Source organism: Bombina bombina, chromosome 4 (assembly GCF_027579735.1).
Source record: "Bombina bombina isolate aBomBom1 chromosome 4, aBomBom1.pri, whole genome shotgun sequence".
NCBI lineage: Eukaryota > Metazoa > Chordata > Amphibia > Anura > Bombinatoridae > Bombina > Bombina bombina.
Window position 1 is genome coordinate 287,339,728 of NC_069502.1, and position 22,179 is coordinate 287,361,906.

Below are 22,179 nucleotides of genomic sequence, written 5' to 3' on the forward strand. Positions count from 1 at the left end.
AGATGTCTTGAAGATGGATTCTATCAGCCAATCGGAATTGAAGGGACGCCATCTTGGATGACGTTACTTAAAGGTACCTTCATTCTGTGTTAGCTGTCGATTGAAGAGGATGCTCTGCGTTGGATGTCTTGAAGATGGACCCGCTCCATGCCGGATGGATGAAGATAGAAGATGCCGTCTGGATGAAGACTTCTGCCCGTCTGGAGGACCAATTCGTCCAGCTTGGATGAAGACTTCTCCCGGCTTCGTTGAGGACTTCGGCCCGGTTGGGTGAAGACTTCTCCCGGTAAGGTGATCTGCAAGGGGTTAGTGTTAGTTTTTTTTAAGGGGGTATTGGGTGGGTTTTAGAGAAGGGTTGGTTGTGTGGGTGGTGGGTTTTAATGTTGGGGGGGGATTTGTAATTTTTTTTACAGGTAAGAGAGCTGATTACTTTGGGGCAATGCCCCGCAAAAGGTCCTTTTAAGGGCTATTTGTAATTTAGTGTAGGGTAGGGCTTTTTTATTTTGGGGGGCTTTTTATTTTGTTAGGGGGATTAGATTATGTGTAATTAGTTTAAAAATCTTGTAATTTGTTTATTATTTTCTGTAATTTAGTGGTTTTTTTTTTGTACTTTATATAATTTTATTTAATTGTATTTAATTGTATTTAATTTAGGGAATTAATTTAATTATAGTGTTAGGTGTAATTGTAACTTAGCTTAGTTTTTATTTTACAGGTAAATTTGTATTTATTTTAGCTAGGTAGTTAGTAAATAGTTATTAACTATTTAGTAACTATTCTACCTATTAAAATAAATACAAACTTGCCTGTAAAATAAAAATAAACCCTAAGATAGCTACAATGTAACTATTAGTTATATTGTAGCTATCTTAGGGTTTATTTTACAGGTAAGTATTTAGTTTTAAATAGGAATAATTTAGTTAATGATAGTAATTTTATTTAGATTTATTTTAATTATATTTAAGTTAGGGGGTGTTAGGTATAGGGTTAGACTTAACCCGGCGGTTTAGGGGTTAATAACTTTATTATAGTGGCGGCGACGTTGGGGGCAGCAGATGAGGGGTTAATAAATGTAGATAGGTGGTGGCGACATTGGGGACGGCAGATTAGGGGTTAATAAATATAATGTAGGTGTCAGCGATGTTGGGGGCAGCAGATTAGGGGTTCATAAGTATAATGTAGGTGGCGGCGGTGTCCGGAGCTGCAGATTAGGGTTAATAATATAATGTAGGTTGCGGCGATGTCGGGGGCGGCAGATTAGGGGTTAGTAAGTGTAAGATTAGGGGTGTTTAGACTTGGGGTTCATGTTAGGGTGTTAGGTGTAGACATAAAATGCATTTCCCCATAGGAATCAATGAGGCTGCGTTAAGGAGCTTTACGCTGCTTTTTGGCAGGTGTTAGACTTTTTTTCAGCCGGCTCTCCCCATTGATTCCTATGGGGAAATCGTGCACAAGCACGTTACAGCAGCTCACCGCTAACGTAAGCAGCGCTGGTATTGGAGTGCGGTAAGGAGCAAAATTTTGCTCAATGCTCACTTCTTGTCTGGGTTGTAAAAACCCGTAATACCAGTGCTGTCTGTAAGTGAGCGGTGAGCATAAACTGCTCTTTAGCACCGCACAGCCTCTTACGCAAAACTCGTAATCTAGGTGAAAGTCTCTTAAAATTACATGCTTTATCTGAACCATTAAATTTAAAATTTGACTTTCATATCTCTTTAAGCATCAGGATGAAGCTGTGCAATATAATAATTATAATAATAATAATAATATTTAATAATAATAATAATTTCAACAACAAATACATTTGATTATTTACGTGGCCAATATGACAAAATCTTAAATGAATCACTTTCTTACCACCCCATGATGAGTTAAAATTCCTGTTGAGGTCTGTCCCAATGCAATCGCCATTTTTGTTTGGAGATCGATTCTTTCTCCACATACGATCCTAGAAAGAGGTGAGTCTTACTTTTAGTGTTTCATTACTTTAAAAGATAACCTAACTCTAAAAAAGATAAACATTTTTTTTTTTTCTACCATGTGTTTTTAAGACCAGAGTTAAAAAAAATGTTGTCCAAACCTGTGTTCTTTTTGTTTCATATTATGGGCCTGATTATCTACAAGATTCTCTAAGGAATCTCGCCATTACTATAAAGCCCCTGTCGTAATTCTCTACAAAGTTTTTACCTTGAGTGTTTTTACAGTGTGTCTTGCAAAGGGATATAAAAGGGTATGTAAAATAGATTCATACAGTACAAAAGGCCTCACAAAAAAATCCTCATTTAAAAATGATTTGAAATAATAAATTACATTTTAAAATAAAAATCTGCAGTAAAAAATATATTGTTAACTTCCATTGTATTGTATTGAAATGATCAAGGTAAAAACTTTTTAAGGCACACAGTGGAAATCATAATAATACTACACTGCACATGCAAAAAATGCTGTGAAATTCACATGTATAAGTACTAAATTTAAATTGTATATTTTTTCCTCGTAAAATGAGTTTTCTTGTCTCTGTTAGGGGGCTGAACAGAACTGTTCGCTAGGCATAGCTGATATTTCTCTGCAACATCTCTACATGTTTTTCCCCTGCAGTTCTCACTGCTTTATCTCACAAACTCAGATGTCAAAATACAAAACAACAATTATTACCTAAATAGAAAAAGATATGCTTACAAAATAGAGGTGATTGTAAGATACTATAAACTAAAAGCAAAGTAATCAGATTTTTGTTTGATACAGTAGTTTCCTTTTCCAGCAACCTCCATTACTTTATATGGGAGGCATCTTGCAGTCACCAAGATTACGAGTTATGTGCGCTATAAGGGAATTAACGAACGCAACAAAAGTTGCGTTATTTAACCCCCTATAGTGCAGCCATTGCAAGTTTTGAAACAGCTGGCTTGTGCGTGCGATATGGTTGAGTTGAGCTCCATACCGCACAAAATACAAGAGCTGTTTTGAAGTGCTCGTACACGCTTCCCCCATAGACATCAATGGGGAGAGTGGGTTAGAAAAAAAACTAACACCTGTGATCACGGAATGAAAAGCTCCATAACGCAGCCCTATTGATGTCTATGGGAAAATAAAAATGTTACGTTTAAACCTAACACCCTAACATAAACCCGAGTCTGCCGCCCCCAACATTGCTGCCACCTACATAATGTTATTAACCCCTAATCTGTCTTTCCCGATATTGCTGCCACCTAAATAGAGCTATTAACCCCTAATCTGCTGCTCCCAATATTGCCGCCACTATACTAAAGTTATTAACCCCTATTCCTATGCACCCCAACATCGCCCACACTATAATAAACCTATTAACCCCTATCCCCGACATCGCCGCCACTAAATAAAGTTATTAACCCCTAAACCTCTGGCCTCCCACAGCACTGCCACTAAATAAACCTATTAACCCCTAAACCACCAGCCCCCCACATCGCAACAACCTAAATTAATCTATATATTAACCCCTAAACCTAACCCTAACGTAAGCCTAACCATAACCGTAACCCTAAACCTAACCCTAACGTAACCCTAAGCCTAACCCTCCTAACTTTAACATAATTAAACTCGAGCTAAATTAAAGTTACAATTATTAACTAAATAATACCTATTTAAAACTAAATACATACTTACCTGTGAAATAAAACCTAAGCTAGCTACAATATAACTAATAATTATATTGTAGCTAGCTTAGGTTTTATTTTTATTTCACAGGTAAGTTTGTATTTATTTTAACTGGGTAGACTAGTTAGTAAATAGTTATTAACTATTTACTAACTACCTAGTTAAAATAAATACAAACTTACTTGGGAAATAAAACCTAACCTGCCTTACACTAAAACCTAACATTACAAAAAATAAAAAACCTACCATTACAAAAAAAAAAAAAAAAAATTACTAAAAATAAAAAACCTACCATTACAACCCCCCCCCGAAATGATCTAAAACAATAAAAATTATTCCTATTCTAATACCCTTTAAAAATAAAAAAAACACCCCAAAATAAAAAAAACCCTAATCTAGAATAAACTGCCAAGGGCCCTTAAACGGGCTTTTTGTGGGCTCTTAAAAGGGCCCTTTGTAGGGCATTGCCCTAAAGATAATAGCTTTTTTCCTACAAAAGAAAAACAAACACCCCCTAACAGTATACAAACCCCAACCCCCGAAACCCACAAAATAAAAATAAAGTAAAACCTAATCTACCCATTGCCCTGAAAAGGGCATTTGTATGGGCATTGTCCTTAAAATGGCATTTAGCTCTTTTTCTCGCCCTTAAAGAAAATGCCCAAGCCCTAATCTAAAAAAACCCCCACCCCAAAACGAAAAAAATACATTACACAAAATAACAGACAAATATTCAAAAATAATAAACATTATTCCTATTCTAATACCCAGTTTAAAAAAGACACCCCAAAATAAAAAACCTAATCTAGAATAAACTACCAATAGCCCATAAAAGGGCCTAGAGCATTGCCCTAAGTTAAACAGCTCTTTTACCTGAAAAAAATACAAACACCCACTAACATTACAAACCGCCACCACCAAACCAAAAAAATAAAGAAAACTATCTAAAAAAAACTAAGCTACCCATTGCCCTGAAAAGGGCATTTGTATGGGTATTGCCCTTAAAAGGGCATTTAGCTCTTTTAAGAAAAGCCCAAACCCTAAACTAAAAAAAAAACCCACCAAAAAAAAACTCTTCAAAAACCCTATCACAGTTTTTGTGTCCCGCTTGAACGATCTTCATCCAGGTGGCGAAGTCCTCATCCAGGCGGCGAGAAGTCTTCATCCAGACGGCCTCTTCTATCTTCATCCAGACGGCATCTTCTATATTCATCCCAGCGCACAGAACGGGTCCATCCTGAAGATATCCGGCATGGAGCATCCTCTTCATACGGTCACCGCCATACACAGAATCTTCAATGCAAGGTACGCGATTCAAGATGGCGTCCCTTGAATTCCTATTGGCTGATTTGATTTTGGAGATTCAAATCAGCCAATAGGATGAGAGCTACTGAAATCCTATTGGCTGTTCAAATCGGCCAATAGGATCAGAGCTACTGAAATTCTATTGGCTATTGAAATTTTGAATCGCGTACCTTGCATTGAAGATTCAGTGTTCTGCGGCGACCGTATGAAGAGGATGCTCCGCATGAGAGCTTCTGAAATTCTGAACAGCCAATAGGATTTTAGTAGCTCTCATGCTATTGGCTGATTTGAATTTCCAAAATCAAATCAGCAATTAGGAATGCAAGGGACGCCATCTTGAATTGTGTACCTTGTATTGAAGATTCAGTGTATGGCGGCGACCGATGAAGAGGATGCTCTGCTCTGGATGCTTCAGAATGGACCTGCTCCACGCCACCGGGATGAAGATAGAAGATGCCGCCTGGATGAAGATAGAAGAGGCCGCCTGGATGAAGACTTTTCGCCACCTGGATGAGGACTTCGCCGCCTGGATGAAGATAGAAGAGGCCGTCTGGATGAAGACTTCTCGCCGCCTGGATGAGGACTTCGTTGCTTGGATGGAGATCGTTCAAGCGGGACTTCAAAAACTGTAAGTGGATCTTCGGGGGTTAGTGATTTTTGGGTGTTTTTTTTTTTTCAGTTTAGGGTTTGGGCTTTTCGTAAAAAAGCTAAATGCCCTTTAGAGGGCAATGCCCATACAAATGCCCTTTTCAAGGCAATGGCTAGCTTAGGTTTTTGTTAGAGTTAGGTTTTTTATTTTTGGGGGGTTGGTTGGGTGGTGGATTTTACTGTTGGAGGGTCTTTGTATTTTTTTTTTACAGGTAAAAAATGCCCTACAAAAGGCCCTTTTTAAGGGATATTTGTAGTTTATTGTAGGCTAGGGTTTTTATTTTTATTTTGGGTTGGCTTTTTTTTATTATGATAGTGCTATTAGATTAGGTGTAATTCTTTTTTATTTTGGATAATTTCGTTTGTTATATTTCTGTAATTTAGTGTTTGTTATTTTTTGTAATTTAGTATTTTTTATTTTTTGTAATTAGATAGTAGTGTTAGGATTTTTAAACTGTATTTTAGTTTAATTTAATTGGTAGTTAGTTTAATTTTAGTTTAATACTTATATTATACTTATATATTATATTATATTATTATATTATTTTAATTGTTAGTTTAAACTTAGTTCTTTTAATTTGACAGATTTTAATTAAATTTAAGATATGGAAATTGTAAATTTAATCTAAAGTTAGGGGGGCTTTCGGTTTGGGGTTAATAGTTAAATTTAGTATATTTAATTGTGGGGGGCTTGCGGTTTAGGTGTTAATAGGTGTATTATAGTGGCGGCGGTGTAGGGCTTAATAACTTTAGTATAGTGGGGGCGATGTGGGCGGACGGCAGATTAGGGGTTAATAATATTTAAATAGTGTTTGTGATGTGGGAGGGCGGCAGTTTAGGGGTTTATAACTTTATTATAGTGGTGAAGATGTTGGGGAGCGGCGGAATAGGGGTTAATAAATTTTATTAGTGCGTCAATGTCGGGAGCGGGAGATTAGGGGTTAATAACTTTAACATAGTGTTTGCAATGCAGGAGGGCCTCGGTTTAGGGGTTAATAGGTAGTTTATGGATGTTTAGTGTACTTTGTAACAGTTTAGTTATGAGTTTTATGTAACAGTTTTGTTGCGTAAAACTCATAACTACTGCTCTCAGATGGCGATACGGATCTTGTCGGTATAGGCAGTAATGCAAGCTTTTTAGCCTTACCGCAAAACTTGTAATGGCTGCGCTATGGGAATCCCATGAAAAAACATAATTTTTACGTGTGCGGGACTGGCGTTGCGTTACAGGCTAAAAGGCTTGCAGTACAGCTATACCAACAAGACTTGTAATGGCTGCGGTACTGTTTAAACGCTGAAATGACCATTTGTAATCTAGGAGAGTGTCTTTTAAAGAATTCCCTGAGAGTAACCCTGATGGATGAGTAATACAGAGTATATAAATTACTTCAATAAAATTCAATCTTTATTTACTTTAGACTTTTCCTGTATAGCATTGCATTTAGAATACATATCTTTAAAACGGCTTTTTTATTTAAAGGGACAGTCAAGTCCAAAAACAACTTTCATGATTTAAATAGGGCATGTAATTTTAAACAACTTCCCAATTTTCTTTTATCACCAATTTTTCTTTGTTCTCTTGGTATTCTTAGCTGAAAGCTAAACCTAGGAGGTTCATATGCTAATTTCTTAGACCTTGAAGACTGCCTCTAATCTGAATGCATTTTGACCACTAGAGGGCATTAGTTCATGTGTTCCATATAGATAACATTGAGCTCATGCACGTGAAGTGACCTCGGAGTGAGTACTGATTGGCTTAAATGCAAGTCTGTCAAAAGAACTGAAATAAGGGGGCAGTCAGCAGAAGCTTAGATACAAGGTACTTACAGAGGTAAAACATATATTATTATAACTGTCTTGGTCTTTCTTTTTAAACTACAAAAATTCTGGTGTTGACTGTCCCTTTAATATTATATATATATATATATATATATATATATATATATATATATATATGTATATACACTATATATATATATCCCCTATATTATAAAAGGCCAGATATGTTTGTCCGATGCAGTCTGTTTATGAGCCCAAAAGTGGCCCCTGTCTGTTAGATGTTCTTGTGTACAGATTAGGTTGTTATTTGTTAAATGGTGTATAGCGATGTCCATCGTTGGGGGGTCTGTATGTATGCTCAACCTTGTGTCATATTATTCGAGGAGGACGCCTGTTCCATATGAATGAGCTAAATAATTGTTGTACCTGTGAGATATATTTAGGGGGAATTGGGATAGGGAGAGTTGCAAAATATTTAAGAGCCTTGGGAAAGCGTTAATTTTAATGGTATTGATCCAACCTAGCCAGGAGAGGTTCTTATTGTTTTAGGAGGATAAGTCTTGCATTAAAACAGTTTTGATTTAATTTGTATATAGAGTCCTGACTTCCGTCAAGAAAATCCCCAGATATTTCAAGGCCCTTTTACACCATATGAATGGGCAGATTGCTTTTATTTGGTTGTCTATATGTGGTGTTAGTGCTACTCCTAGAATTTCTGATTTAGTTTTATTAGTTACGAAGTTAGTGAGCGTGTAGAAATTGTCTAGTTCTTTCAATAGATGGGGAATTGCCTTCACAGGATCAGTGAGGGTAAAGAGGATGTCATCCGCAAACATGGACAGTTTGTATTCCTCTCCTTTAATTCGTATACCCAGTATGTCTTGGTTATTTCTTAGTTTTGTCGCAAGCATTTCAATGAGACAGACAAATAAAAGTGGGGATAAGGGACAACCCTGTCTAGTACTATTAGTTATATTGAATAGCTGGGAAAGGGTACCGTTAAGGGATATTTTGACGTTGGGAGAATGATAAAGTGCAAAGATTCTGTGTAGGGTTTTATTACCTACGCCAAATGATTGTAAAGTTGCTCTCAAAAAGGGCCAGCCGACCCGATAAAAGGCCTTTTTGGCGTCAGTTGATAACCAGATTGAGGGAATGTCCTCTGACTTGGTATGCCACATTAAGTGTAAGTTACACACCGTGTTATCTTTGGCCTCGCTATTGGGAATACAACCAACCTGGTCTTGGTGGATAATGCAGGGTAGGACTAGGTTCATTCTGTTTGCCAAAATTTTGGCATATATTTTTACATCTGAATTCAGAAGCAAAATTGGGCGGTAGTTAGTTAATTGGTCTCTAGGTTTGTTTGGTTTGGGTATTAGCACTATGTGGGCTTAGAGGGCTAGAAGGGGGAAAGATGTATCCTCGTCAATGTTTTGAAAATAGGTCAAAAGGTGAGGGGATAGTAAATTCTTAAATGTGGTGTAATACATATTGCTTATCCCGTCTGGGCCGGGGGATTTGCCTGAGTTTTAGTGAAGTAATGGCTTTTTGTAATTCCTCTGTGGAGAAGGGTGCCTCTAACCTATCCTGTTGCTCTTTAGATAGGTTTGGTAGGTGTAGTTGGGATAAATAATTTCGAATGTCAGATTCATTCGGGGGTGGGAGGTGCTGTTTAAAGTTATAAAGCTTTTTATAGTACTTTCGGAAATTGTTAGCTATGTCTTTTGAGGAGTATCATTGTTTCCCTGATTCGTCTGTTATGTTCATTATATAGCGTTTGTGGGTCTGTTATTTGAGCTGTCTGACTAATAGCCTTCCTTGTTTATTGGCTCCTTGATAGAAGTTTTTTTTTTAAGGAACAGGGCCCTGTGTTTTGCTTCTATGCCTAGGAATTGATTAAGTTGTTGTCTTTTATGATCTATACTTTCCATGAGGGAACGGTCTTTTGGGATTTTTTTGTGTATGCCTTGGAGCTTATTTAGATCAGCTAGTAGGCATTTTATGTAGGTTTGTTGTTGTTTGATTTTTGCTGCTCTCAACTCTATTAGTTCTCCTCTGATTACACATTTATGGGCATTCCAAATATGTTGTGCGCTAACTTCAGGTGTATCATTAAATCTAAATTAATCTTCTATAGCTTTAGTGAGTTGCAGGCGTATCATGGGATCTTTTAACAGGGATTCATCCAATTTCCACACTCTCTCAAAGGATTGTGAGGAAGGCCAATTAAGGGCACAACTGATCATAGCATGATCAGACCATGTAAGGGGGGAAATGTCTGTGCCATGAATGTATGTAAGTCTGGTAACATCAATCATAAGGTAATCAATCCTGCAGTATGTCTGGTGTGGATGCGAGAAAAAGGTGTAGTCCTTGGTTGAGGGGTGGTGTATTCACCAGGCATCATGTACTGCTGGATTAGATAGGTGGGATTTTATTGAGTTTAATGTTTTATTTGGGACTGAGAAGGTTCCTGGTGAACAATCTATGCTGGGATTTAGGGCAACATTGAAATCCCCTCCAACCACTAGGCTACCCCGTGTTTCCAAAATTTTATTACATGTATGCTGAAAAAAAACGAGCTGATTCAATATTTGGAGTATAGATGATCGCTATTGTTATCAATTTGTTGTATAAAATCCCAGAAATAATTATGTATCTCCCTTCTTTGTCTTTGACAATTGAGTTAACCCTAAAGGAGAGGGATTTGTTAACCAATATGCCTACTCTATTGTGTTTAGTGGCGTTTGATGCAAAAAATGCAATTTTTTTGAAGGATAGGTGAGGTTCATGACCTCTATTAAAGTGAGTTTCTTGCAACAATACTATTCCACACCTAAGTCTTTTATAGTCTCTTAAGGCTATGGATCTTTTTTTGCGGTATATTAAACCCCTTAACATTTTGTGAGAGGCTCTTAAGTTCAGTAGAGTGTGGGGGCAATGTTGTGTAATGGAGAGAGCTTGTGATCATTTTTGAAGACACTTCTAGAGGGGAGACAAAAACAGCAAATGTACACTCTTGGAGATACAGTATAAGACACATCAGAAACAGTAACTTTAACAGTATAATAAACAATTGAACAAAAGTTTGAAACCATTGTAACAACAGTAATGAGTGAATATTTGTTTTCATACACCATATTCAGGGGACTAAGTGTTGTCATGTGTTGCTCTTTAGCAGGGGTCAAGTCCTACAAAAATAAGTGTATATATATATATATATATATATATATATATATATATACACAGACACAAACTGTATTTATATGTATATAATCTATAAACTTCGGTTAATAAAAGCAAATCCAATGAAAGATTGAATGGTTGCATTTGGGCCTGAGAATCCTCATCTGTTACAGAGTCTTACCCACTTAAGGTGCAATAGTTCTATTTCTGCTGAGGGTAACTAAATAACCACAGAACAAGCCACACAGAAATGTAAGCACTATGTGTTACACATTGCAGGGTGATCACACAGCAGGACTACTGACAGGCTTACATTTAGTGTATTGTGTGACTGCCCATTAGGATCTCACTATCCCTCTAACTAGACTGTGCTTTAGCTCCTTCCACCAGCATCAGCAGTGTTTACTGAAGCATTTCTGTTCTCTGTCCAGAGGGAACTTAGTTCCTCCTGCAAAAATAGTGCAGGAACTCCGTTCCCATGCGTTCCCGCTCAACTTGACCCCTGCTCTTTAGTTATAAAGAAAAGACAAAGGGACAAACAAGGCCCAGTTAGAAAATGATTAAGGATTATATAATCCTTTAATTAAGAGAGACCTCAGTAAGGGTGGAGGGGGGAAGAATTACCCCTGTTTTTCAGGAAATTTTAGGTATTGTTTGTGATTGCCCATAATGTATAGGATTAAGATCATGGACTGGTTGTGAGTTAGGTAAAATTGCCTTTGTTGTGTTTATGTAGGTTTTTATGTAGGTAATGTAGAGATGGCTCTTACCCATACCCTGGCATTGCAGCAATGGTAAATAGGAGTAGAGTAAAGTCTCAAAGAGTCTTTGGAGTGGCCTTTTAAGGTCTGATAGGTAGCAGTCGCAGTTGCTGATCTTTATGTTTAGGTGTCATCTGTAGCGGAAGGGTCTGTTTTCCTTCTTTTGGATTGGACTCTGTTCCACATTGGGTGCTGTTCTTTCTTATTCCATATTTGATGTAGAGGATGGTAGTCCCATTACTCTGTCTGGAGGGGGTTTCAAAGGAATATTACATATTTTGCAAAATCGTCCAGGTCATTGTAGTTTTTGTAAACTATTTGAGATCCGTTATGTGTGACTATCAAGCTGAATTGAAATCCCCAGTGGTATCTGATGTTATGTTCCCTGCAGCATCTTAGTGATAAATCGAACCTCCTTTCATCTTTGTGCTGATTTGCATGAGAGCTTGCTTGTGAGCTTAATGAGAGCATCTCCTGAGATTGTAAAGTCTCCTCCACAGAGCTTTCTGATGTTTGGAAGAATGTTTACACTGAAGGAGTTGTTGTTAGAGGTTTATTATATTTGTCCATTTTCAGACCTTTACTTGCTGCCATTTCTGCTATCTCTTCTAGGTATAAGCCTTAGAGAATAAAAGTGTGAGAATACCGGTTTAAAAGTCGCAGGGAATAAACCATGTATAAGCTGGTTCAGCTGTGACAATTCAATATATAGGCTTATATAGGGGCTCCATGGACCATTCAATGTTAGCTGGGTTGTTTAGGTCGCTCTGTAGAGATGGCCGGTTGCAATGGGAATTAGTTTGTGCTTATGTTTGAAATTTGCCCCTAGTTTGTTAGCTCCAAGTTATGCTTTTTAATGAGTATTTGTGTGGTTATCCAGTAAGCCTATGGATCGGCTAGAAATAGGGCCTGGAACCAGACCATGCAGAAAAAATTAGAAGTCCTTCTTATTGTTTTTAGCCCTGTGTTATATAACTCGACAATCGAGGATCCCTCTTTAGTTTGTGTTATAATAACGACGGATTGTCTATAGAAGGAGGTACTCACTGTTTTCTTGCCTTTTTTGCTGTGCTCTGTGTTAGGCCTCTAGGCCCACGTTAGGTGCTGGCTAAAATGTTAGGCCTCTGTTTGCCCGGTGAATATGTTTAGAGCTATGACAACAGCGGAGCTTTGCTAAGATGTGGCCATGCACCCCCCAAATTACAACGTTTTTGATTGAACTCTATGCTCTATCTGAATAAGAAACATTTCATTTTGACTTACATGGGCCTTTACTGTTGGACTTTTATGTATTTATAAAACTAGAATTTTTTTTAACAAAAAAATAAATATTGATTGATAACAAAATAAAACAATGGATTTATAAGGGATACATAAAATATCTCCTAAGGATCTAATTCACTACAGTTAGTTTGAATTATCTCTGAACCTTAACAAATAAGCTACAAGGGATATCTTAATAATTAGACAGATTTGTCACTAAAGAGTTACGTTACCTCTGTCCATGAATAAACATAGCCGTCGATGTTAAACACTGGGAGAATGTAGAAAGTAATTTTTTTCAGGAGTTCCTTTGTTCTGTAATCCTTAGAATATCCAGAAGTTAGCTGGGGAAAAAAATAGTTTTAAGCATAAGCATTCTTGATTGCACTACACAGAACAAGAGGAGAGGTGAAGATTACCCCCCCCAAAAAAACAAAAGCAGTTAAAACAGTAGCAGAAGATGGGGTCCCTTACCAGTTCCCCAGGCATTGCTGTTGGTCAAATTTTTGCTCCCCAAAATGATATGGTCAAGAATCTCCCTACACTACCCTAACATTTAGCATTATACTCCCCAGATTTTGAGGTGTAGATTGCAGCATGGGCCTTATGCAGTTCTGATAAAGTATAGACATGAATATGTGTACATGAGTGTATTATAGCAACACAATAGTGCAACCATATTTTAAGGTTCCCATAATGCTCCATGGCCTAACTTTTTTAAATGGTCATAACTTTGGACTTAAATAGCAAATTTTAATTTTAGATGAGAAATTACAATACAACTGGAGAACTACATTTTTTTAAATGTTTTAGATAATGAAAAAGGCATTAAACTGGTGGCACAATGACAATAGCACATTTCCCAATAGACCCTTTGAAAAAGCAGGTAACAGCGAAACATGTTAGGGTTTTTGGTAGGGACTTGGTGAGGAGTCATAGGAACTCCTGTGTTTTAACTAGCCATTGGAAAAACCAAACTACCGAAGTTAGTATGAGCAGCACTTATATGCATATCTAATATGTTCAAACATATATAACAAGGGAATGGGAGGTGCAATACAAAGCTGGTGAACTAACGATCCGCCGGCACTCATAACAGGGAAATTAATATTTTGCTTGCAGCTTTTTGCTAAGAAACTTTAGGGTGCATATTTTGAATTACAGAAGGTTGCTTTTTATAACTGAAACCTCGCTATTACCTTGTAAATATTTTGGTACTGAAATATAGGCATAAATGGTATGTGAGGAACACCAGTAACACAAACTCTTATCAAACAGCTGTTACAAACACATGTATGTAACTCTTGCATTAGTGACTGAAACTTACCATGTTTTTAACCCCACAGAGCCATGAAGCTGCTGAGCAGGACACGGCTGGTCAGCGAATCAGGAGTGGTAGTTGGACAACTCAGGGCTCATTTCTTTTGAGTCTTTAAAAATGGAGCTGTAAACTATTGAAGCTTCTGACAGCTAAAAGTAGTTTCAGCTCCATTTTAGTACCAGGCATCTATTGAAATAACGCCATAGCAAGTTTGTTGCTATGGTAACCCAATCTTACACTACAAAATTTAAGTTTGTCTGCGCTCCTTACCTGTGATCACCAAACAAAATAAAGATAATTGAATTCATTAGAACATGAAATGATAAATGTTTTATTTAATGAAAAAAAAACCATTTTTTGTTTGTTTTATTAGGTGTATTAATATATGTACTATTTAGTGCTTCTCTAGGCACTGGTCTAGTTGGAATTTTGGAGATATGCTTTTGATTATATTTTTATATGTAATTACATATTGATATTAAAATAGGAACATAACTCCAAATAGCCTGTACCTGCAGCAGCAATAAATATTACTTGTAAAAATAAATGTATAAAGTGTTGTATTGTTTGAAAACTCAAATATTTCAATAGAAAAGAGGCCTAAAAAAATCTTCTTTTTCCTCTTTTAAACCTAGCTGAGTATGTCGTAATGTTTGAGACCTTATCAACAGCTTCCGACAGTGTTTTACCTGTTTGCACATTCAATGGAAACCGGGTGCATTTTTTTTTCTGGCTTCTATTATTTTCTTTTCGATACGTAATTGTTTTTTGCCACCAGACTCTGGCTGCCAGTAATGATGGAAATGGCGCCATCCGAAATTGCTGATAAGCAACCCAGTTGCGGCTCAATGGAATCAAGGCCTTAGTTGCTGGTTATGTTCTGTTCGGTAGCTGCAAGGTTTGAGGATCCAGAAAAAGTCTTTGCAGGAATTAAACACATTAGCATTGTTTCCATTGTTGTTGTAAATGGTATTAACATAAAACCTCTCCATAGACTTTAATGGAGATACTTGTACCACCAGTTTACAACAGCAATGGAATCTAGACCATAGTAAGCTAAGTTCTGTAATACAAAAATTGCATGTCCCTTCAAGAGACTCTGGGTAGGGATTGTGGGACATTTAAAATAATGAATGCTAAGACGTCATAATAGCATCTCTCATGTACCTGGCATGTCAAATGCCACCATTTCAAATGTCAACATTATCACTAAAACTCTGGTCTCAGAGAAAATGGTCATCTACAGTGTCAATGAGACTAGGAAATGGATCTGTCATGAATTACTCACTTGTCACATGTAGAATATAAGAGGTTATTTCAGAAAATGTAATACAGAAAGGAACAAGGTTAGGAGACAGGCTAAAGATTTCCTGTCACATTCTAGACTGATTATAGATAATACCTTTAATCAGAAAAAAAACAACCTTTACTATGTGTTTAAATGTTCTAAATATATAGAAATATCTTGTAATTTGTCCATGTGACTGTGATGATAGCAGGATGTGATGTCACTAGCTGGTGGGCGGGGCTTAGGTCCGGTGTCTGTGTCGCAGTTAGTTTTAAGACAATCAACCTGTCTGGATGTGTGTTGCTATGCTCTGTAATAAAATAGAGTTGTACCATCATTGCTGTGTCCTGCATATGTCCTGCATCTCATGACATGGTGTCAGAAGTTCTGGACTACGCTTCTGTTTCTGATGATAACGATGTCAAAGTTTACCCCACCTGAGCCTTTTGACTTTTCTCAGCCTGCAGCTTGGCCCACATGGCGTCAGCGGTTTCAGCGCTTCAGGATTGCATCCAAACTGAACAAGGAGAGTGGTGAAGTACAAGTTAATTCTCTTTTATACTCCATGGGGAAAGATGTAGAGCCAGTGTTCAATGCTTTTACTTTTCAAGAAGGGGAAGAAGTTAACTTTGATATAGTTATGGATAAACTCAGTGCCCACTTTGTGCCCAAAAGAAATGTGATTCATGAGAGAGCCTGTTTTCACAAACGTAATCAGCGTGTGGGAGAATCTGTGGAGTCATTTGTGCGCAGCCTGTATGAATTAGCTGAATTCTGTGAGTTTGGTGTTGCTAAAGAAGAGCAAATCAGAGACAGAATAGTTATTGGAATTGCAGATGCTGAAGTCTCCCTGAAGCTGCAGTTAGAGCCTGATTTAACGTTAGAAGGGGCTATTAGGATGGCCCGCCAGAGTGAACTGGTGAAAAAAGCAAAGTGCTGATCTGAGGTCTGAGAGTATTGTGGATGAAGTGCAACAGTCTAGAAAAATTACTAGTGAAAGGCACAGTGTGAGCGGTAGATCAAAAGTATTGGAAAGGCCTAGAAGTGGATGGGCGCAACATGGCCGATGCACACGGTGCTACCGGGCTCATGATCAGAGTGCTATATGCCCGGCCAGAGATAAAAGATGCAGAAAATGTAACAGAATAGGCCATTTTGAAGTGGTGTGTAAAACTGAATACATTAAGGAGATGCAGGTGGACAGTGACCAGGAGGGTCAGGAAGTGTCTTTTGTGGGGTCTGTTGTGGAACGGACAAGCTCAGAGGAAGATTGGAAAGTTACTTTTACTGTAATGGGAGCCAAAGTTGATTTTAAGATTGACACAGGAGCAGATATCACTGTAATGTCTTTTGCTGAATTTATAAAACTGCCTAGACAGCCCCAGCTGGCGAAGGTTACTACAAATGTTCATAGTCCTGGTGGCCGCATTGATTGTGTGGGGAAATTTCTTGCCAGCTGTGAGTACAAACAAAAAAAGTTCACCATGTGGGTGCATGTGATCCGAGGTCAGTGTGTTAACAGTTTATTGAGCAGAAAAGCAGCCTGTGACTTGGGCCTCGTGGCCAGAGTGAATGAGATCTCTGAAGATATGTTTGGCGAGTTGGGCCTACTGAGCTGCAAACCTGTCCGTATAGCACTTAAAAGTGACGCAGTCCCGTACAGTATTTCTACTCCTCGTAGAATTCCGTTCCCGCTCATGCCTCAAGTGGAGAAAGAGCTCATGCGCATGAAGTCTATGGGGGTTATTGAAGAGGTTGTTGAAGCAACTGATTGGTGTGCCCCCATTGTTCCAGTTGCAAAGAAAAACGGAAAGGTGCGCATCTGTGTGGACCTGAAAAGGTTGAATGAGGCAGTGAAGAGGGAAAGATTTGTGCTGCCGACACTGGAAGATATAGCCCCGAAGTTGGCTGGGGCGAAGTTCTTTTCCACATTAGACGCTTCTAGCGGCTTTTGGCAGATCCCCCTGGATCCAAAGTGCCGCAAACTGACTACCTTTATCACTCCGGTAGGTCGGTTCTGTTTCTGCAGACTTCCCTTTGGGATATCCTCCGCTCCTGAGATCTTTCAGAGGGAAATGAGTTCTCTCCTGAGTGGCCACGTGGGCACAGCAGTCGTCATGGACGACATTCTAGTGTATGGGTCTACAGTGGAGGAGCATGATCAGCGTTTGAGTTGTGTGCTGCAGGCTATCAAAGAGTCTGGGCTGAAGCTGAATAAAGAAAAATGTCATTTTAGGAAAACTGAATTATGCTACTTTGGGCATATCATCAACGGGGATGGCATCAAGCCGGACCCCGAGAAAATTCGGGCTATCGAACAGATGAAAAGCCCTTCTGATGTACATGAGCTGAGACAGATATTGGGCCTTGTAAATTACGTGGGCAAGTTTCTTCCAGATTTATCTACAGTTTTGCACCCTATCACAGAGTTGCTTAAGAAAGATGTTGCCTGGGTCTGGGGACCCTCACAAGAAAAAGCGTTCCTGCATGCTAAGTCCCTGCTGGGGTCTGCCCCAGTGCTGGGGTTCTACGACCCTTCAAAAAAGACTGTGGTTAGTGCTGATGCAAGCAGTTATGGGTTGGGGGCTGCACTCCTGCAACTGAACGACAACAAACTACAGCCCATCGCCTACTGTTCCCGCACACTGACGGCTGCGGAGTCAAAATACGCTCAAATTGAGAAAGAGTGCCTGGCTGCAGTTTGGGCCTGTGAACGCTTTCAGCGTTATCTAGTGGGTTTGGAGAAATTTAGTCTGGAAACTGACCACAAACCGCTAGTCCCTCTTATCAATTCTTATGACATCGACAAAACACCCTTGAGATGCCAGAGACTTTTAATGAGACTGCTCAGGTTCAATGTTCAGGCAGTGCATGTGCCGGGGAAGCAGCTGGTTGTGGCAGATACACTGTCCAGGCTCCCGCTGGCTGCTGCTGAAGAATCCTCCACAGAGTCGGATGTAAAAGTGTATGTTGATTCGGTTCTGGCCTCTAAGTCCATTTCTTCAAGGAAACTGGAAGAGATAAAGAAAGAGACATATTTGGACACAGATCTGCAAGAAGTTATAAGGTACATAAGAGATGGCTGGCCCGAGAGCCGGGCAGCCTGGATGTCTTTAAATGCTTACCAGCCAGAGAGGTCGCAGCTCACGGAGCTGGAGGGGTTGGTGCTGTTCCAAGACCGTATTGTAATTCCTGTCAGCATGAGGAAGGAGATGTTGAACAGGATACACGATGGGCACTTAGGCATCACAAAGTGCAGAGAAAGAGCAGCTACAGCTGTGTGGTGGCCTGGGATCAGCTCTGACATTGCAAATCATGTGTCTAAATGTGCCTTTTGCCGGGAACGCCGGCCTACTCAGAGAAGGGAGCCCTTAATGTCTACTCCGCTGCCTGCGGGGCCGTGGCAGAAAATAGCTGCTGATTTGTGCGAACTGCACGGGAAAAAGTTTCTTGTTGTTATCGACTACTATTCCAGGTATTTGGAAATAGCACCCCTGAATGATATCACAAGTCAGGCCGTTATCATTCGCCTGAAGAGCTTGTTCGCCCGCTGGGGCATTCCAATGGAGCTGGTGAGTGATAATGTCATGCAGTTCGCTTCTACAGAGTTCAGTGCTTTCAGCAGGGAATATGATTTTGTACATTCCACGTCAAGTCCACATTATCCGCAGGCCAACGGAATGGCTGAAAGGGCAGTTCAAACAACAAAATTCATTCTAAAGCAATCTGAACCGTACCTAGCCCTCTTGTCATACAGGGCGACGCCCATTCAAGCCACCGGGTTTAGCCCGGCACAGCTGATGCTAGGACGCCAGATTCGCACCACTTTACCCTCAGTGGGTGTCTTCAAGCCGCCTGGCCCTGTTCCTCGGGACGAAGTCCTTAGGAGGGATGAAGAGGCCAAAAAGGGTTATCGTTTCTTCTACGACAGGAGACATTCTGTCAGGCCTTTACAGGAACTGAAAGCGGGCCAAAGTGTCAGAATTAAACTGGATGATGAGAAGAAATGGAAGACGCCTGCTACGGTAGTGGGCCCGCTCTCCAGAACCAAGGTCTTACACAGTCCTTACAGAGGGAGGGACGGTTACACGCCGTAACCGAAGACATCTTCAGCCTGTACCTGAGAGTCTGGAACCGGATACCTCAGTACCACCGCCGGTGGGATCTCCTGTTCTAAGAGAGGTGCCTTCCCCTCAGCAAGATCATAGCGGGGATATATCTTTGCCTCCAGCAGACTCTTGTTCACCATCTTCTGTATCAGAGGACAGTTCATGCAAAGTTACATCAAGCGGAAGAGTGGTGAGGCTTCCGGCCCGATACAGGGACTGACTTTAGCTAGAACAGTGACCGGAAGTATGGGCAGAATAATCCCATGGTCACTGTGGACTAGGGTAGTCTACCCCGATGTCCAAGTCAGGATGTAATTTATTTGTTCATGTTTTCTAATCTATCTGTTCTTATAATGTTCTAAAACAAAATGTTGTTGTATACCCTGTTGGTGTACCTTGTTATTTAATATATGCGAATGTATGCTTTGCCTTTGAAAAAGGGGAAGATGTGATGATAGCAGGATGTGATGTCACTAGCTGGTGGGCGGGGCTTAGGTCCGGTGTCTGTGTCGCAGTTAGTTTTAAGACAATCAACCTGTCTGGATGTGTGTTGCTATGCTCTGTAATAAAATAGAGTTGTACCATCATTGCTGTGTCCTGCATATGTCCTGCATCTCATGACAGTGACCTTTCCTGTCTGGGGAAAAAAATGGACCGTTGCTAAGGGAACTGACAGCATTGTATTTTTTATTTATTTATTAAACTTCCATAAAAAGTGCTACCTTAGAGCACCCAGTCACTTGCTATTTTAAAATAAATTTGAGGCTTCAAAGAAAAAAAAAAAGAAGCTGCCCAGAGATCCTAGTATAGTGTAATTAAAAAGAGATACTAGAAAAAATACACAAAAATGTCTCTCCATATTGCCCAGCTTCACAAGCTCATCACAAGCCTATCCAGTTCCTGTTATTTTATGCAGTTGAATCACAAACTCTCACTCATCTCTCTATTCTGTAGTGAGACATCTGTTTACAATATAATAAAAAAAATGATGAGCTAGAGAGGTCTGTAAAACAGGAGAGGTTTGAGAGGTTTGAGAGGCTATTAGTGAAATTTGCCTAATGAATTACAGACTGGAGATCTTTAAAATAAAAGCAACATCTAGATAGCGTTTCATCCATATCCAGAACTTTAATATTTTTTCATATATTTCTATTTGAATTGCTTTATATGGAACACTAAAAGTTACATTATTTGGAGCTGTTTTACATATTGTCCACAAGATGGCAGCAGAGCTTTAAAAACAGTTTTGGTAATTGTAGCACATTGCATTGTATATATTTATATATGATTAATATATATATATTAAGAGTTAACTGTGTACACTTATTAGTTAGGATAAACACAACAAAGTTTGGAAAGGCACATTTGGAAAGGCAGGTTGTTAGCAAATAATATGTGTGTGTGTTTATATTCTTTTATTTGCTTTGTTTAATTTCTGAATTTATAAGTATACACAGTATATATATATACACACATATATAAATATATACTGGATATTCACATAATATATAATTAGAATTAAAATTTCTGAAGCATTCAGACGTTGATTAATATATATAAGATCGTTACCTCTTTAACAAGCCACTGGCAATATGCAGGTGAGATCCATTCTCGGGCGTGTATACCACAATCCACAAAGATAGCTCTTTTGGCCGTTGGATTTCCAATCTTTGGATACAAAAGAATAATGGATTGTGACCATTATTGTACATGCTAAATATTATTGTAAGTCATGACTGATTTTATATTTTCTCATAATATGCAAAGTGGTACTGCAGTTTTTCAACTTACTATAAAGTTGCTTGAAATAAAGGCTCTTTAATATTAAAGGAACACAGTAGTCAGAAAATATAATGTAATATTTAAAGAAAGAATGACTTAACTGGCAATAATGACATGCTCTAATTTGTTAAGATTAGCGATCATGCACTATTGTGTGATAACCCCCACAAAGGGACACGCAGAGCACTGTATGAATACAGAGCATAGGAAAATAGTGAGCTTTGTGGGGAAGGAAAAATACAGTATCATACTACAGCTCATAACTGGATATGACAACACAAGCAAGTTAGTTCACTCTCAAGTTTAACAACTTTAACAGCAAAAAATGTAATGCCTATATATTGCGAAAATACTGTCATTCTTTTTTTTAACTTTGTTTTCTGACTACAGTGTCCCTTTAATAACAAATGTAAAAGCATGTGAGACTTAACGGAATATAAAGGTATATATGCAGGACTATGAGTAGGTACAGCTCTAGCGATTAGTTTATTTACCACAAGTCCTATTAGTAAGAGCATATTATCCTAATTTAAATTCATGTGGAAGTCAAAATAAAAATTTCAGGAGCCATAGAGAGCATACAATTTAAAAAAGTAAACTTTCCAATTTGATTCTGTTAGGAATTCTTGGTTAAAACTCAGCTCCTGCCATAAAGCATACTTAGGTATACTGTATACTGAGAACTATATGAAAACAATATTTGAAACCATGTTATACATATAGGGCAAGATTACAAGTAGCGCATTGTGAGTTTTCTGCGCACAATGTGGTCTTTTCACAATCAATTTCTATTGCGCAGGTATTACAAGTCTTGAAAAATCGTGATTGTGCGCGCTTTTGGCTTTTATGCAACAATCCTTTCCGCGCTCGGACAGCAGTAATTAACAGTTTGGTGCAACATAAGTTTCACAAAACACTTCCCAAATACATTACAAAGTACACTTACACTCATATCAACACTGTTCAATAAAAAATATTTTAAAAAAAATATTGCACACAAAAGTTATAAGGGCTCAAAGATACAAGATCTTGTGTGAGAAAAAAAGGAAATTTTACATTGACATACATACACATACATTGAGAAACATGGATTTATATGTA

At 38.6% G+C, this 22,179-nt stretch overlaps 1 protein-coding gene across 1 annotated transcript in view; it reads right to left on the reverse strand.

The window, feature by feature from the left end:
- The window catches only part of LOC128656214 (carboxypeptidase B), a 91,512-nt gene that overhangs the window by 40,808 nt on the left and 28,525 nt on the right, over positions 1 to 22,179 (reverse strand). Inside the window, exons 6-8 of the mRNA XM_053710002.1 lie at positions 20,866 to 20,964; positions 12,812 to 12,922; positions 1,858 to 1,948 (exon numbers count right to left, since the gene is read on the reverse strand). Coding sequence (XP_053565977.1) covers positions 1,858 to 1,948; positions 12,812 to 12,922; positions 20,866 to 20,964 — 301 coding nt within the window. The remainder of the gene's footprint in view (positions 1 to 1,857; positions 1,949 to 12,811; positions 12,923 to 20,865; positions 20,965 to 22,179) is intronic.